Genomic DNA, 15,666 nt, shown 5'->3' on the forward strand with positions numbered 1-15,666 from the left:
ATCATGCAGGTTCTGGTGGAGGACGTGATCCAAACAGTGCTACACAAAGCCCTCTTCCTTTGATCATGTATACAGATTCAACTGTAGATCCTCCACATTATGGGGGACCATGGATTCCACTAATCCCAAAACACTAATGGGTTCCACTAATCATTTCCCTTCTTACAATTTAGACGCTTTCTGGAATTAGGCTTCTTACTAGAAATGTCTTAAAATAACCCCAGTAGAAGAAAACCGGTTAAAAACCACTAGACTTGATACATGTGGATGGTAAACACTCAGAAAACCCAAGATGGATCTGGACTGTAATTAATGCAAACAATGGCTTTTGCACTCAAGTCCCCATCAGTGATTAGTCGATAACCTCAAAAATACAGTGTGGCACAGGGAAACGAGAAATTTTGAAATATTGACCTCATCTAATATGAGGCCACCAGAAAACGACCATTAAGAACCACTAGAGATCTCTTAGTCCAGTAGAAACACACTAAAACCCATTAGATCCAGAATAGCTCCTCGGTTTCGGCCTGGACATACCTGAATGTCATGAACGATGGCTTTGAACTGCGATGAGCGCTCCATCCAGGTGTTCACCAGCTCCATGGCTGTGTCGAAGTTCTTCACATATTCGCCATACATCTTTAGGAAGGGAGCCAGTTTCTGCAGGATGTCCCCGATCCGCGGGTTCACGTCCCTGAAAGTGAGGACAAAGTGTCAGGGGTTAATTTGGGGACATATGAAAAGCTCTCCCCCCCCCCCCCCCCCCCCACACACACACACACAAAAGGTGGGGTTGTTTAGAGAGCTTGTGGACAGCTGTGTGAGCCTCAAACAATTCTGACTGAAAAGGAACATAGTGAGGTTTCTCATTTTGGAACGTCATTAGTGTACATTCTGGTGGTGAGGAAACGTTGTCCCTGACACAGCATTCTGTGGTACGGTTCAGCACACAGTCTGATCTCCAGCTTTCTCACCAACATCTTTTTCTCGCTCTTTACACTCTCTTTGTTCTCTCACACACTGCTTACTTTGGCTATGTTTACCCTCCTCTCCACTTTTCTGTATTCTCAACTCCCCCTGCTCTCCCTCGCTCCACCACTCCTTCATCTCTCTCTCACTCCCATCTCACTCCCTCGCTTCCTTCTATTCTTTATTTATACACAGCGTTCCTCCCATATTTCAAAGCTTCACTCCACACCTTCCTGTGAACAGAAGATTGGTGAGGAAGATCTTGGGCTGTTTTGAGCTCTAATTTCTATGCAGAAATATAGAAGTAAAATATAGTTTGTTTATATTATATTAGACATAACATTATGACATTATGACCCGCCTAATACTGTATTGTGTTGCATTACCAATTCTTCAGCAGTTTGAGCTACAGGAGCTCGTCTGTTGGATCGGACCACACAAACCAGCCTTCAATCTCCACGTGCATCATTGATCCTTGGGTTCACCACTGTTCCTTCCTTGGAGCACTTTTGATAGATTCTGACCAGTGCAGACCAGGAACATCCTACAAGAGCTGCAGTTTTGGAGACGCTCAGACCCAGACGTCTAGACGTCTAGCACAATTTGTCAAACTCGCTCAAATCCTTACGCTCACCCATTTTTCCTGCTTCTAACATCAACCTTGAGGACAAAAGGTTCACTTGCTGCCTAATAAATAAATCCACCCCCTAACATGTCTGCGTTTTCATCAAACTCTCACCTCATCAAACCGTATGTTTTGGATGAAATACATTTACGCATTTCCTCTTTACTGACACAATAATGAACCAACGTGGCTCCCATTCCATTCTTTAACACCATGCAAGTATGTCTGGACCGCGGCTCATTGGAGCCGACTTCACCGTACGACCAGACAATGGGACGAAGCGCACGTCTGAGTTCTGTAAGCGTTATTTAGAGAGTCATCTGGAGTGATCCATATCATGGAACGACCTGCCCAGTCACTGCACCTACATCCTATTGAACCGTTTTGGGATGAACTGGATCATACAAGATAAATAAGAAATCTCCACCAAGTGAAGAACAACCAATCAAGAGACACCGCAAAGTATTTCATCTGAAGGTTTGGAGAAACGAAGTGTCCGAATGCCGAGAGCATGTAAGCGCTATAAAGTGAGAATTTTTCAATAAAAATAAAGTTCTGGACGTTCCTTCAAAAGTTTGTTCAAAGTAAATCTTCGGAGCACACATGAGTGTGTAAGTGTTCCTTCGTCTTGTTTCTCTCCTGCCTCTTTGCCCATATATTTACTCACCACTCCTCCATACGCTTCTCCAGCGCTGGCAGCAGGAACTGTTGATGGAAGCAGTAGATGGAGCAGATGTTGGAAAAGATGCCCATCACCACCTCGCAGGGGAACGAGCCTCGCGACCGAGCCTCCTCTATCAGTCGTCCGCAGAACACCTGGTCCAGGAGGTGGAGCCTGGACACGTACGCTTTCTCTGTGTGCAGGAGCTCGTTGGCGATGTTAAACACGCGCTGCTGCACCGAGAGCTGCAAGGCAAACCACACACAAACACTCACATCTGTCAGACATCTGGAGTGACAGAAGCTCAGCAGAATCTTCCGAGGCGCATGTTTATGGGGTCGTAATGCAAAAGCGAATGAGTTGAAATGAGGATGTGGCAAAAACACCCAACTCGTGTGAGGGTTGGTGCAGGTGGTCATATGGCAAAGAGTAACTGTAATAAAGGCCTGGATTTAGAATGAATGTTATCCAGAGGAGTCCTGCTGTGAAATCCAATCCAATCCAATCAGCAGCTCTTCAAATGCAGAGCAGTGACATTTTCATAATGAATAATGATTAGATTTCCTGTTGGGGTTTTTTTTTTTCGTTGCAGAAATAACCAGGCAGCTGCTTCTGATGGTCTGATGGACCATTTGCATAAAAAAAATCATTAGCTTTTTGGTGTTCCTTCAATTAAAACAACAATTAAAAACAGTTTAAAAACGTATACATTTTTATTCTAAGTAAACTTCAAATGAGCGACTTTTTACTTTTACTTGAGTAGATTCTTAAAATAGTAACTTTTCTTGTACTTCGGTAAAATTTTGAAGTAACAGCACTTTTACTTTCCACCGCTGTCTATTGGGCCAAAAGTTTGTGAACACCTGAGCATAAGATTTGTATGTGAACATCCCATTTTACATTTAGTCCCCATTTGCTGTCATAAATAATCACCACTCTTCTGGGAAGATGTTCCACTAGATTTATTCCACCACAAGTGTTAGTAAAGTCAGGTACTGATGTAGGTGAGAAGATGAGGAAGCCTGGGGTGCAGTCAACGTGCAAAAATCACTCATGTTCAAAAGCAGGAGATCTTCCACTCCAATCCATGTAAAGCAGATTTTCATGGAGCTAGCTTTGGCACAGGGGCATTGTCATGCTGGAACAGGTTTGAGTCTCCATGTTCAAAGAGAAAAATGCAATCCAATTGCATCCAAAGACGTCTTATATATTTGTGCGTCTCCAACTTCGTAGCAACAGTTTGGCGAAGAACCACATATGGATGGAAAAGTCGGGTGTCCCAATTCTTTTGTCTTTATAGTGTAGCACAATCTGAGTTTGTTTTTATTTTGGAAAATTGTTGCCAGTGTAATCAAAGCTGCTAGCAGTATGTGATTGAGTACAATCGTGTGCCTATAACTTTGTGCTAAGAGTTGAAAGAAGAACCATATGTGGTGTATTGAAAAGTCGGGTGTCCCAATACTTTTGTTCATAAAGTGTATGAAATAGGATTCCTGATGAAGTTTTGGCACAAATATTATGCCTCTGCATCCAAATGAAAAACAACAGGTCGGCATTTCAGCACCTGGTAGAGGAAAAGAACCCTGTGCCAAGTGCGTAGAAAAATCTCACGAACACGAAGCGTGAAAGTAAATTTTGAAAACAGCTTGTATTTCACATCCAGCGTTTGTTTTCCTCGTTTTTTCTGTTTGTTAGGACAAATCTTCCGAATTGCATGTCATGTTCCAACAAAACAAACACCATGTTCGGTAACTGCGTTGATTCAGGACCAAACCACTTTCTCTCTCAATGTCAAACCGCTCTCAGATGCTCCGAACACCTCGCTTATGATTTCTGTAGACTGTGATGTCATCAGTCTTATAAGATCAGTATCGATCGTAACTTTCTACAGTGGACTAATAAACATGGATACAACAGTTTTATAGACTGAGGATGGAAAAAATTCACAGATTCTTGCGTCGGCATAAAAGTTGCAAAAACGAAGTGATGCATGGATTTCAAAAAGTGTGCATCGGATGCAAGTACATTTCTTGAAGCATCCTTTTTAACATATTTGCATCGGTAAAATCGATTTATTTATATATAATTATTAGTAGATGCGCTGTACTTTAAATTTTTCGAAAGTAACCAATAATTTGTGACCCATATTTGATATGTAGATCGATTTCTCGTCTCTAAACCGTTTCTCGAGCTCGTTCTCTCAGCACCGCCGCTGCTACGTGAACACGACGTATCGCAACGCCATGGAGACGGAGGCGTGTCCTGAGAGTCACATAGAATACAGATTAACATGGCAGAGGTAGAGCTGTAACTTCCTGCAGACACAACAGGAAAAGAACGTCTGGTTTTCTTTTTTTTTTTTTTCTTTTTTTGCACTACAAAGGCGTGTTTGTGAAGGGACCATGTGTTAGAAGTCTGAAGGCACTTACGTAAATTGATGATTTGCTGTGTGTCCGAACCGAAGAAATAAAATCAGAGCATTGCATCGTATCGAATTGAATGGCATTCTGTGGAATTTAATGAAAATCGTGCTGCACTGCATCGTAATAGTGGTGAATCGTACCGCATCATTAGCTGCTTCATATGTATCTTTAATGCATCGTATCGTTGGCTCTGCATCGACATGCGAATCAAAATGGCTTCTGTTGTGGAGATGCACATCACTATTTGATTGAATCGTAGACTACAGATATAAAAGTATGGTATATTACTATTAAATGTCATCAGCATGCACTCGTAGCTTTGGGAATTGTGTTTTTTTGTGGACCCAGTCATGGCGGAGAAAAGAGGCCAGTTTGGGATTTGGCAAAGAGACCTTGAGGTAGACCTTTGCTGCTACAACTCCACAAGGGTTTCTTCCTTATTGAAGGCCCACATAATGGTATTCCCTTCAGATCTTTTCACTTCTGCGGTATTTAAATTTTAGCTAAATGTTGCGTTGATCAGTGAGTCATTTTGTGCTGTATTTCTATTGGCTAATTAGTAGACCTAGGACATAAGAGCAAACAGACCTAGGACATAAGAGCAACCGGGAGATTTCAAAATTTCTTTGGTTGCAAGACCATGATAATGGCCGTCTCTCATTGTATGATGTAGGACCACTGTTTAGGAGCCAAAAAATTACCACGTTCGGTTCACGTTAATCGTCTTTCGCCAGGGACGAAACAAAATCATGCAATGTTTACCGGTGAAATAAAGATCTCAAACCCATTGTTTTGGTTTGTAGTCAAACCTGATTGCTTTGCTCTGCCCAAAAAAAGGCTTCGACTGTGAAATACGCAAAAGGGTTTTATTCAATCTGAATAAAGGCTGCGTTTTAAAAAAGGGCTCCTGCTCTACTACTGTAACAAATGACATTTTAAAAATGTCACTTCTTGTTGCACGGCTTCACCCACACCGGCACAAGTGTGCATTTCTGGTCACGCGGTAGCAAGCGAACTATATAACAATAGGCACGAATTTAGTTCAACAGTGTTACAATTGTATCTCTCCTCACTATCAGTAACAATGTATATGGTTTATTCTGACGCAAAAATAGGTAGTAAAAAATGTATTTCTAATTAGAGTTTCCTAAAAAAAAATCCCACCTCAACAGAGTCCTGTCTCTCGGCTTTGGGTTGAGGCTGCATGGCCATTGCATTCTCGCTCTCATCCCCGCTTCCTTCTTCCAAATCGCTGTCTCCCTCCGAGTCTCTGGTTCCCTCCTCCACGCCAGCGACAACTCCTTCTCCGGCCGGTCCTTCGACACAACCGCACGAGGAAGACGAGGACAAACGAGGAAGAGACATGCACACCTCTCTGTCGTCGCCGGCGAAGCAGAGCTCCTCGCTGTGAGACGGAGAGCTGATGCTGTCGATGCCGCTGTCCCGGTTGGCCAGTTTGGTGTCCGTTTGCTGCGGAGGAAGAGACAGGCGATCGGGCGGGATTTCCGATTGGCTGAGCTCTCTCATCTCCATCGCGTCCAGGAGTTTGTCGGAGGCGCCGTAGCCGGACTCGGTGGAGAGGCGCTTTTCTGAGCACGAGGCTCCCAAATCCTTATCATCGTTCTCTATGTCCTCCTGTACTCTGTCTTTCTCTTCCTCTTTGACTTTGTCTTCTTTTTCCATCTCCAGTTCCTGTGTTTCCTTCTCCTGCTCATTCTGAAGAGGAGGTTCCATAGGCTCGTCGAGGAAAGTGCAGGGCAGAACAGAGTCCGTAACAGGCTGCGGTTCGGGTACCCGAGGCATAGACATCACTCCGCCTGTGATATCAGGCACCATGATAATTTGCTCCCTGAAAATACACAAAACAAGAACAATTTACAGCAACGCAAGACTGGGAGTGGTTCTGCTCGTGCTGCAGGACAACAATCTGATAATTACATTACAGGAACAGGAACGTCAAAACAATGTCATGCGCTTTTTACCTTTCGAATCTCTCTATGAGAGACAGGACACATGTCGGGGAGGAGCTTCCCTCTTCCCGCGGGAGGCCTGTCCGTGATTGGCGAGGGTCCACTGGGAGAGGGCGGGACGGAGGCGGGGGCAGGGGTTTGTCCGGGGGCCGGGGACGGCGGCCGCTCTGTTGTTGAAGATGCGGTGGTTTCGGGGGCACTGAGCGAGACAAAATCAATACAACGATCGCTGCTGTAAGTCTGACCGGGTCATGTGACCGTATCTAAGCGTGACCTTGTCTGTATTGCTGTTTTAACCAGATTTAATTTTATCTGATTTATTTACAGCATCATCTATAAACATATAAATACAATGTAAATGTGGTGGGAAAATTGCTGTGGTATATATACACACTGCTTACTTTTTAATATCAGCACATCCCTAAATGATTTTTTTCCTGCATGAAATCTACCAAATGCATTTAAAATATATATATTTTAGTAAAACATGTAAAAACAACTATTTAGCAGAAATACTGTATGCTTTGACAAAAAACCCACCTTGTGGTTTTGGACCGGGTAACGGCGGCCGTGTTTTAGGGGGCAAAGGTGGGGCGTTTTGGGGCTCGTTTTCGCTTGTGCCATTGCAGTGCTGCAGTCCCAGGGGCCCTGGATCCGAACAGAGACGCTGAGGGGCCTCGTGGGCTCCCGGACATGGGCCTGGCTCTAGAGAAAGACTCTTTGTCAAGAGCCGAGGACTGGATGTGGACGAGCCTGAGAGAGACAATTACAGAGTATTTAAAATCTCATTCATTTTTCGAGACAGCTGTTATTCTGGAGTAAACATTTAGACTTTTGTTATGGAAACTGAAGCTCCAATTTCATTTTGTATTGTTTACTAGACGTCATTACGTAATATTTTTTATCTTATTTTATCTTTAAGGATATTGGAGCGAGACCAACATTTTTTCAGTTATTTTTTGTTTGAATAAATTGTTCGAAAAAGAAGATGCCGGAGCTGTACTTCATCTTACGTCTAAACGTGGAGCAAGCGGCATTGACCATTGCTTTAGCTGAGAACAGGGAAACGCGTATTTTTCAGGTGTCTACTGGAAAATGACTGCATCCTACAGCCAAGACTTTTACACTATACTAACAAAAATATTGGGACACCTGATTTTTCCGGTCATATGTCCACCTCCCACAAACATTTACCACAAACTTGGACGTCTATTCAACTACGAGACTCAGACCTGTTCTAGAATGACAATGCGCCTGTGCACAAAACCCAATTCCCTGAAGATATGCTTTATATGTCCTGAAAGATGTGGAAGATCTCCTCCTACAGAGCTTTAAACCCTACTGAACACCTTTGGACGCTGACTGCACCCCAGGCCCCCTCACCTCACCCAAATCAGCACTCGTAGCTGTATGAGCACAAATCTCCACAAAATCTAGTGGAACATCTCACATTCCCAGAACAGTAGAGCTTATTATAAAAGCATATGAGCACTAATATACTTAATAGGTAGTTATTAAAATCTCATCATATGGACATCGTACTTCAGAACTTTCATCTGATTCTTATTCAAATAAACAGACACTTACAGTGGCTTTTATTGTGTTTTTAAAAGAGAAAACACGGCGACTGAAAGAGAAGAGCTCCTTCACTAAATGGCTGAATGAGCACAAAACCTCCACAAAATCTAGTGGAACATCTCACCTTCTGAGAAGGTTATTATAAGAGAAAACGGGGACTAAATGTGGAATCGGATGTTTAAAAAAAAGCACATAGCAATCTTTCACAAACTTTTGTCCCTACAGTGAAGCTCGACATTTCTTTGTGTACATGCAGTCATAAACATATAATTTCTCTCAGGGTTTCGTGTATACAGAAAGGCTGAGTTCAGAACAAGCATTTCTCACTGGTTGCTACTTGACACGAGGAGATACACAGAAAAGCGGCAGATGAAAGGAATCCAACAATTCAAATGCAAATCCAAATAAACCGACTTTGATCAACGTGTTCGCTACTTTCGGATCACAGTCTTACGGCGACGTTCGCAGACAGCCGAGAGATTTATTTTTTACGATCGTGACACGCGACGGAATACCCACGGGGACGCCGAATCCTGACAGCGCCGTGGATTAAACACCGCCACTGGCTTTTGATCCAGTTTTTTTACTTGTGCTCTGAAATTGACATGTAAAAAAAAAAACAACAACGAGTGGAAGCGAAAAAGCAATTTCTATTCTTTAAAGTCTGTAATTACTCTGACAAACACGGAGGCGTTCGACTAATAAACGTCTCCTTCGGTAAAATGAAAACATCCATTATATAAATTACGATCTCGTGACAAAAAAAAAGGAGTCAGAACTTGCATGTTTTAACATTTAATCGCAATAGCTAGAGTGCTTGGACCCCTAAATCGCTGCTAGCGGCTGTGATTGTGCTAGCAATGAGTTTATATATATATATATATATATATATATATATATATATATATATATATATATATATATATATATATATACAGTGGGTACGGAAAGTATTCAGACCCCCTTAAATTTTTCACTCTTTTTTATTTTGCAGCCATTTGCTAAAATCATTTAAGTTCATTTCTTTTCCTCATTAATGTACACATAGCACCCAATACTGACAGAAAAACACAGAATTGTTGACACTGTTGCAGATTTATTAAAAAAGAAAAACTAAAATATCACATGGTCCTAAGTATTCAGACCCTTTGCTCAGTATTTAGTAGAAGCACCCTTTTGATCTAATACAGCAATGAGTCTTTTTGGGAAGGCTGCAACAAGTTTTTCACACCTGGATTCAGGGATCCTCTGCCATTCCTCCTTGCAGATCCTCTCCAGTTCTGTCAAGTTGGACGGTAAACATTGGTGGACAGCTATTTTTAGGTCTCTCCAGAGATGCTCAATTGGGTTTAAGTCATTGCTCTGGCTGGGCCATTCAAGAACAGTCACGGAGTTGTTGTGAAGCCACTCCATCGTTATTGTAGCTGTGTGCTTAGGGTCATTGTCTTGTTGCAAGGTAAACCTTCAGCCCAGTCTGAGGTCCAAAGCACTCTGGAGAAGGTTTTCGTCCAGGATATCCCTGTGCTTGGCCGCATTCATCTTTCCCTTGATTGCAACCAGTCGTCCTGTCCCTGCAGCTGAAAAACACCCCCACAGCATGATGCTGCCACCACCATGCTTCATTGTTGAGACTGTACTGGACAGGTGATGAGCAGTGCCTGGTTTTCTCCACACATACCGCTTAGAATTAAGGCCAAAAAGTTCTATCTTGGTCTCATCAGACCAGAGAATCTTATTTCTCACGATCTTGGAGAACTCCATGCGGGTTTTCATGTGTCCTGCACTGAGGAGAGGCTTCCGTCGGGCCACTCTGCTATAAAGCCCCACTGGTGAAGGGCTGCAGTGATGGATGACTTTCTACAACTTTCTCCCATCTCCCGACTGCATCTCTGGAGCTCAGCCACAGTGATCTTTGGGTTCTTCTTTACCTCTCTCACCAAGGCTCTTCTCCCCCGATAGCTCAGTTTGGCCGGTCGGCCAGCTCTAGGAAGGGTTCTGGTCGTCCCAAACGTCTTCCATTTGAGGATTATGGAGGCCACTGTGCTCTTAGGAACCTTAAGTGCAGCAAAAAAAATTTTGGAACCTTGGCCAGATCTGTGCCTTGCCACAATTCTGTCTCTGAGCTCTTCAGGCAGTTCCTTTGACCTTAATGATTCTCATTTGCTCTGACATGCATTGTGATCTGTAAGGTCTTATATAAACAGGTGTGTGGCTTTCCTAATCAAGTCCAATCAGTATAATCAAAAATTTCTGGACTCAAATGAAGGTGTAGAACCATCTCAAGGATGATCAGAAGAAATGGAGAGCACCTGAGTTAAATATATGAGTGTCACAGCAAAGGGTCTGAATACTTAGGACCATGTGATATTTCAGTTTTTCTTTTTTAATAAATCTGCAAAAAGGTCAACAATTCTGTGTTTTTCTGTCAGTATGGGGTGCTATGTGTACATTCATGAGGAAAAGAAATGAACTTAAATGATTTTAGCAAATGGCTGCAATATAACAAAAAGTGAAAAATTTAACGGGGTCTGAATACTTTCCATACCCACTGTATATATATACATTTTAAAGACAAAACTATTTGGACAAAACTACTTCCCACACCAAATCGGATATCGGTGTAGGACGTCTTTGCGTGATGTTTTCCCTTCACTTGAACTACAAGTCCCAAACCTGTCCTAGCATGAAAATGCTCCTGTGCAGAAAGCCAGCTCTATAAAGATATGCTTTCCATTGGTTGAAGTGGAAGATCTCCTGCTATGACCTCACCACAGGTTGAACATGAATGAACTGAAACGCTGACCTCCTCCTCTTCTCACCTCCTGAATGCCCTTCTGTCTAAATCAAACTCACACAAATCTCAACAAGCACACTCGAAAATCTAGTGGAACATCTTGGCAGAGGAACGGATCTTATTATTAAATAATACGAATAATACATTTTATTTAAAGGCACCTCTCAAAACACTCAAAGACACAGTACAACTGAGTGTAAATCACAAAATCAAGACAAACTCAGAAAAAGCTCACCTAAGCAGATGAGTTTTAAGGCATGATTTAAAAGTGGTCAGAACGTCACAACGAGGGAAACAAATGAAGAAGATCTGAGAGTGCGCTTTGGGATGTAAGCATGAAGCAAGCCAGAGAGATATGAGGGTGCAAGATCATTAGAACAGCAAATAAGGACTGAACATGGAAATGTGATAGGATGGATTGTATGATATTGTTCTGCACACAAATGCAGTAAAGTATTTGTCACAATTAACAGATTTTATGTATCTCACAAGCTTTTTCTATTCTGAGTTCATTCAGTAGGCAGCATTACCGTATTTTATGCTACGTTTTAGGCTACGTTGACAGCCGGGCAATTTCCGTGTCATTTAGCTCGAACGGCCTGCAGCTTGTTGGAAAGTCTGAAAACGTGAACAGCGAGAACGCGGCACGCCTGGAGTGGATTATGTAGGTCAGTGTGTTAGAGCATCGGCCTACAGCGTAGCCATGCTGTGTTATGATTCGCCTGTTCAGCGGCTCAATCAATCCCAACACTTCACGGCTCCCGTCGCGTAACGACTTCTGAGAAACAAGGGAGCTTCGGGGAACTGATCCAGGACTACACTGGCAAACAAAATAGACCCTGAAGAATAATGTTCTGGGAATATATATATATATATATTGCATTTTATGTCCAGCTTCAAGAATTTCTCTTAAAAGGAGAAAATCCAGATAATTCCGCATAACAAGGGAGTGAAGAAATAAAGAGTGGAAGGAATGAAGACATTTGTTTAAATATGCTGAAGTAAGTTGAAAAGTTATGTAGATCATATCTTTAGAAAATTGTATTACACCACACACACACACACACACACACACACACACACACACACACACACACACACACACACACACATTTATATACACATCTGTATTAACCAAATGGGGTCTAACAAATTTAAACCATTTAATAACATTTTACCATTAATTAAATTTTATTTATTCAGTTTAATTTGTGTATTTATACACACTGCCGATCCCCCCCAAAAAAAAAATTCACCACCTGGATTGAACTTAGCAAATTGTTAAGAGCCTCCCGTTGGATAATTACTGCATGGATGATTATGTTTTAGCTAGCAACATGTTTTAGCTAGCCTAACTGATGCAGTGAGTAGCTTGTCATTTCTTGAACAACCATGTCGAAAAGACTTGTCCTGAGGTCATGGAAAAGATGTTAATCTGTTTCTGTTAAATTATTTGTACGCATCAAGCAAAGAAAACATCTAAAGAGATTGCTGAAACTACTAAAAGTGGGTTAAGAACTGTCCAACACAATATTGATCACATAAATGTGGTCGGTAACAAAATCTTGAATCACGATTCGTGATCGTGAATGATCACTTAAACATTTGGTGAAATCAAATCGTCGAAAAAACAGCAGTAGAACTCACAGCTAAGTTTCCACATTTACAATGCGAAAGGACCTGATTGGATTGGATCTAAACAGCTGTGTAGCCTTAAATAAACCACTTACATTTACATTATTTGGCAGACGCCCTTATCCAGAGCAACTTACAACTGAGCAGGGTTAAGGGCCTTGCTCAAGGGCCCAGCAGTGGCTGCTTGGATTTGAACCTGTGACCTTTCGATCCAAAGTGCAATGCCTTAACCACTGAGCTACCACCTCCTGCTACCAGCCCCACTTATCAGTGATGCCAAAAAAAGGCTTCAATTTGCTAGGCAGCATAAAGATTAAACTTTGGAGCAATGGAAGAAGGTCATGGGGTCTGATGAGTCCAGATTTACCCTTTCCAGAATGATGGGCGCACCAGGGTAAGAAGAGAGGCGGATAAACTGATGCACCCATCATGCCTAGTGCCTACTGTACAAGCCTGTGGGGGCAGTGCGATGATCTGAGGTTGCTGCAGTTGGTCAGGTCTTGGTTCAGCAACGTTATGTGCCCAAAGAATGAGGTTAACTGACTACCTGAATATACTGAATGATGAATGGATTTTTTCTTTCCTGATGGCATATTCTATATTCCAAGATGACAATGCCAGGATTCATCGGGCTTAAATTGTGAAAGAGTGGTTCAGGGAGCATGAGTGATCATTTTCACACATGGATTGGCCACCACAGAGTCCAGATCTTCACCGCATTGAGAATCTTTGGGATGTGCTGGAGAAGACTTTGCGCAGCGGTCCAACTCTCCCATCGTTGCATTAATAAATATATTTATATACCTTCTAAAAAGATTCTGGCATGGAAGTGCCACAGACAGGTCGAATGGTGTCCACACTACCCGTGTGATGCTGCAATTTCTTTTTATACAAAAAGGCGAAAAAAAAATCTGCCATTACCCAGAGGTAATTGGTTCCATATGACAACACTCGTACCCACTTCTGCAGGCTGGGATCTGAAATGACTTCCACATGCTCCGTAAAAAAAAAATAATAAACTGCCTTGAATGGAAAAAAAAAAAAACAGGAGAGGAGGGGAAAAACAAAGCTATCCCAGCCGCAGACTCAACCGCTCAGTGTCTTCTGGGTTTGCTTTTTTTTGATTCCTTGTTTTACTTCTCAAACCTTCTCTAAAACACTTCAGCGCTCGGCAGCATGCGGATGTTTAGACTGGACCCCGACGCGGATTACAAGAGAGATGCGTCAAATATTTGCAGTCTCGGAATCACGAGTTATTTACGGGACGTATACATAGGAGCCCCATTCGAGTGTCGAGTGTTTTCACAGCTGATGCGGAACGATGGCTTTTGAAATGCGATACAGAAGGTCACGTGCTACTGCAGACGCATCCTCGTAATCCTAGACGCCTTCAAATACGCAAACACAAACAGGTCCGAGTTCTAACACCTAAACGTGTAGAGGAAACTTATGTACCACACACAATACATATTGTTCAATAGTCGTCAAGAAATCAGACAGAGGAGAGATATTTTACGTTAGTCCCCCCCTCCTGCGCTTTGCACTCTCTAAACCAGTCTACGTCATTCAAACATCTAAACAGATGGATAAATACTCTCCCTCTCTCTTTCATTCCACAGTCTCTGTCTGCTCTTTCTCAGAAAGCACAAATTACAGTCTTTTAATCTGTCTTCTTTTGTAGATCTGTTTTAGTAGCCCTCTAATACTATAGAGACAAAAGGACTGGGACACCCAGACGTTTCCAGCCATATGTGGTTCTTTTTCGAAATGTTACCACAAACTTGTGGAAGCACAATGCCCCTGTGCACAAAGAGAGTTGCATGAAGATATGGTTTACATGGGTTGGCGTGGAAGATCTTTTATTAACACTATTAAACACCTTAAAGGATGAATGTGAATGCTGACTGAATACTGAGTGGTAGCTGGGTGGTTAAGGCGCTGGGGTACTGATTGGAAGTGAAGGGGTTCAAGCCCTGGGATCGCCAAGCTGCCACACTCGGGCCCTTGAGCAAGGCACTTAACCCAAGTACCGAGCCTTGTGGGACACCACTGGTGAGTCTGCACGAGGCAGATGTGGATCCCCTCCATGTTAACTGGTATGAGCCTGTTACCTGGTTACCAGGTAGGAACCCTCTGTGCTGAGACTGCGCTCTAATCCCAACTTTCTTAAACAAGCGGTGATATGTGAAGAAAATAATTTTACTGTGCTGTAATGTACATGTGACAAATAAATGCTTTTCAGTACCTGACTTTACTAACACCCTTCTTGTTGAATGGATCTCCACAAATCTCCACAAACACACTCCAAAATCTAGTGGAACATCGTCCAAGAACAGTGGAGGATACTATAAAACTGAATGTGGACTAAATGTGAAATGGAATTTTCAAAAAGAAGCACAAATCTTATGGTCAGGTTTCCACAAACATTTGTCCACATAGTGTGTTTATACACACACACACACACACACACACACACACACACACACACACACACACATATATATATATATATATATATATATATATATATATATATATATATATATATATATATATATATATATATATATATATATATAAATGCCTGTGGCATTAGAATGACATTTAGAAGGATCCGATGCATTTATAAGACATGCTAGCGTGTATAACGTCTTGCTAGTTATGTAGTAAACCATCATTCTGACTGACTGATGTTTTCATGCTCCACTTCCCATTCAGGTCTTTCTGTCCAACTGTACATACAATACAAAAAAAAACAAAAACAAAGTACATGTCTGCTAAACCTGAGATTCGATTCGTAAATGCAAAATGATAAAACGCTAAAACACTAAAACTCATCTATAGTTGGCATTCTGACAAGAATGAAAAACCATTTCGATATTATTCCATTATATTGAAATTATAATCAATGTATGTTTTGACATGGAAAATGCACAGACAATTTCCTACTGAGGAACGGATAACACAAGTAAAACACCTTTTGGTTTAGCCAATCATGTTGGAGCAGCGCT

The 15,666-nt window shown here is 42.0% G+C and overlaps 1 protein-coding gene across 2 annotated transcripts in view; it reads right to left on the reverse strand.

Annotated features, from left to right (window-relative positions):
• Positions 1-15,666, reverse strand: part of fgd1 (FYVE, RhoGEF and PH domain containing 1) — a 65,227-nt gene that overhangs the window by 16,784 nt on the left and 32,777 nt on the right. For both annotated transcript variants that reach the window (XM_083554874.1, XM_083554875.1), the window contains exons 2-6: positions 7,189-7,401; positions 6,661-6,847; positions 5,843-6,527; positions 2,262-2,500; positions 538-694 (exon numbers count right to left, since the gene is read on the reverse strand). In XM_083554874.1, coding sequence (XP_083411000.1) covers positions 538-694; positions 2,262-2,500; positions 5,843-6,527; positions 6,661-6,847; positions 7,189-7,401 — 1,481 coding nt within the window. The remainder of the gene's footprint in view (positions 1-537; positions 695-2,261; positions 2,501-5,842; positions 6,528-6,660; positions 6,848-7,188; positions 7,402-15,666) is intronic.

The sequence above is a fragment of the Silurus aristotelis genome, assembly GCF_946808225.1.
Source record: "Silurus aristotelis genome assembly, chromosome: 11".
Lineage (NCBI taxonomy): Eukaryota > Metazoa > Chordata > Actinopteri > Siluriformes > Siluridae > Silurus > Silurus aristotelis.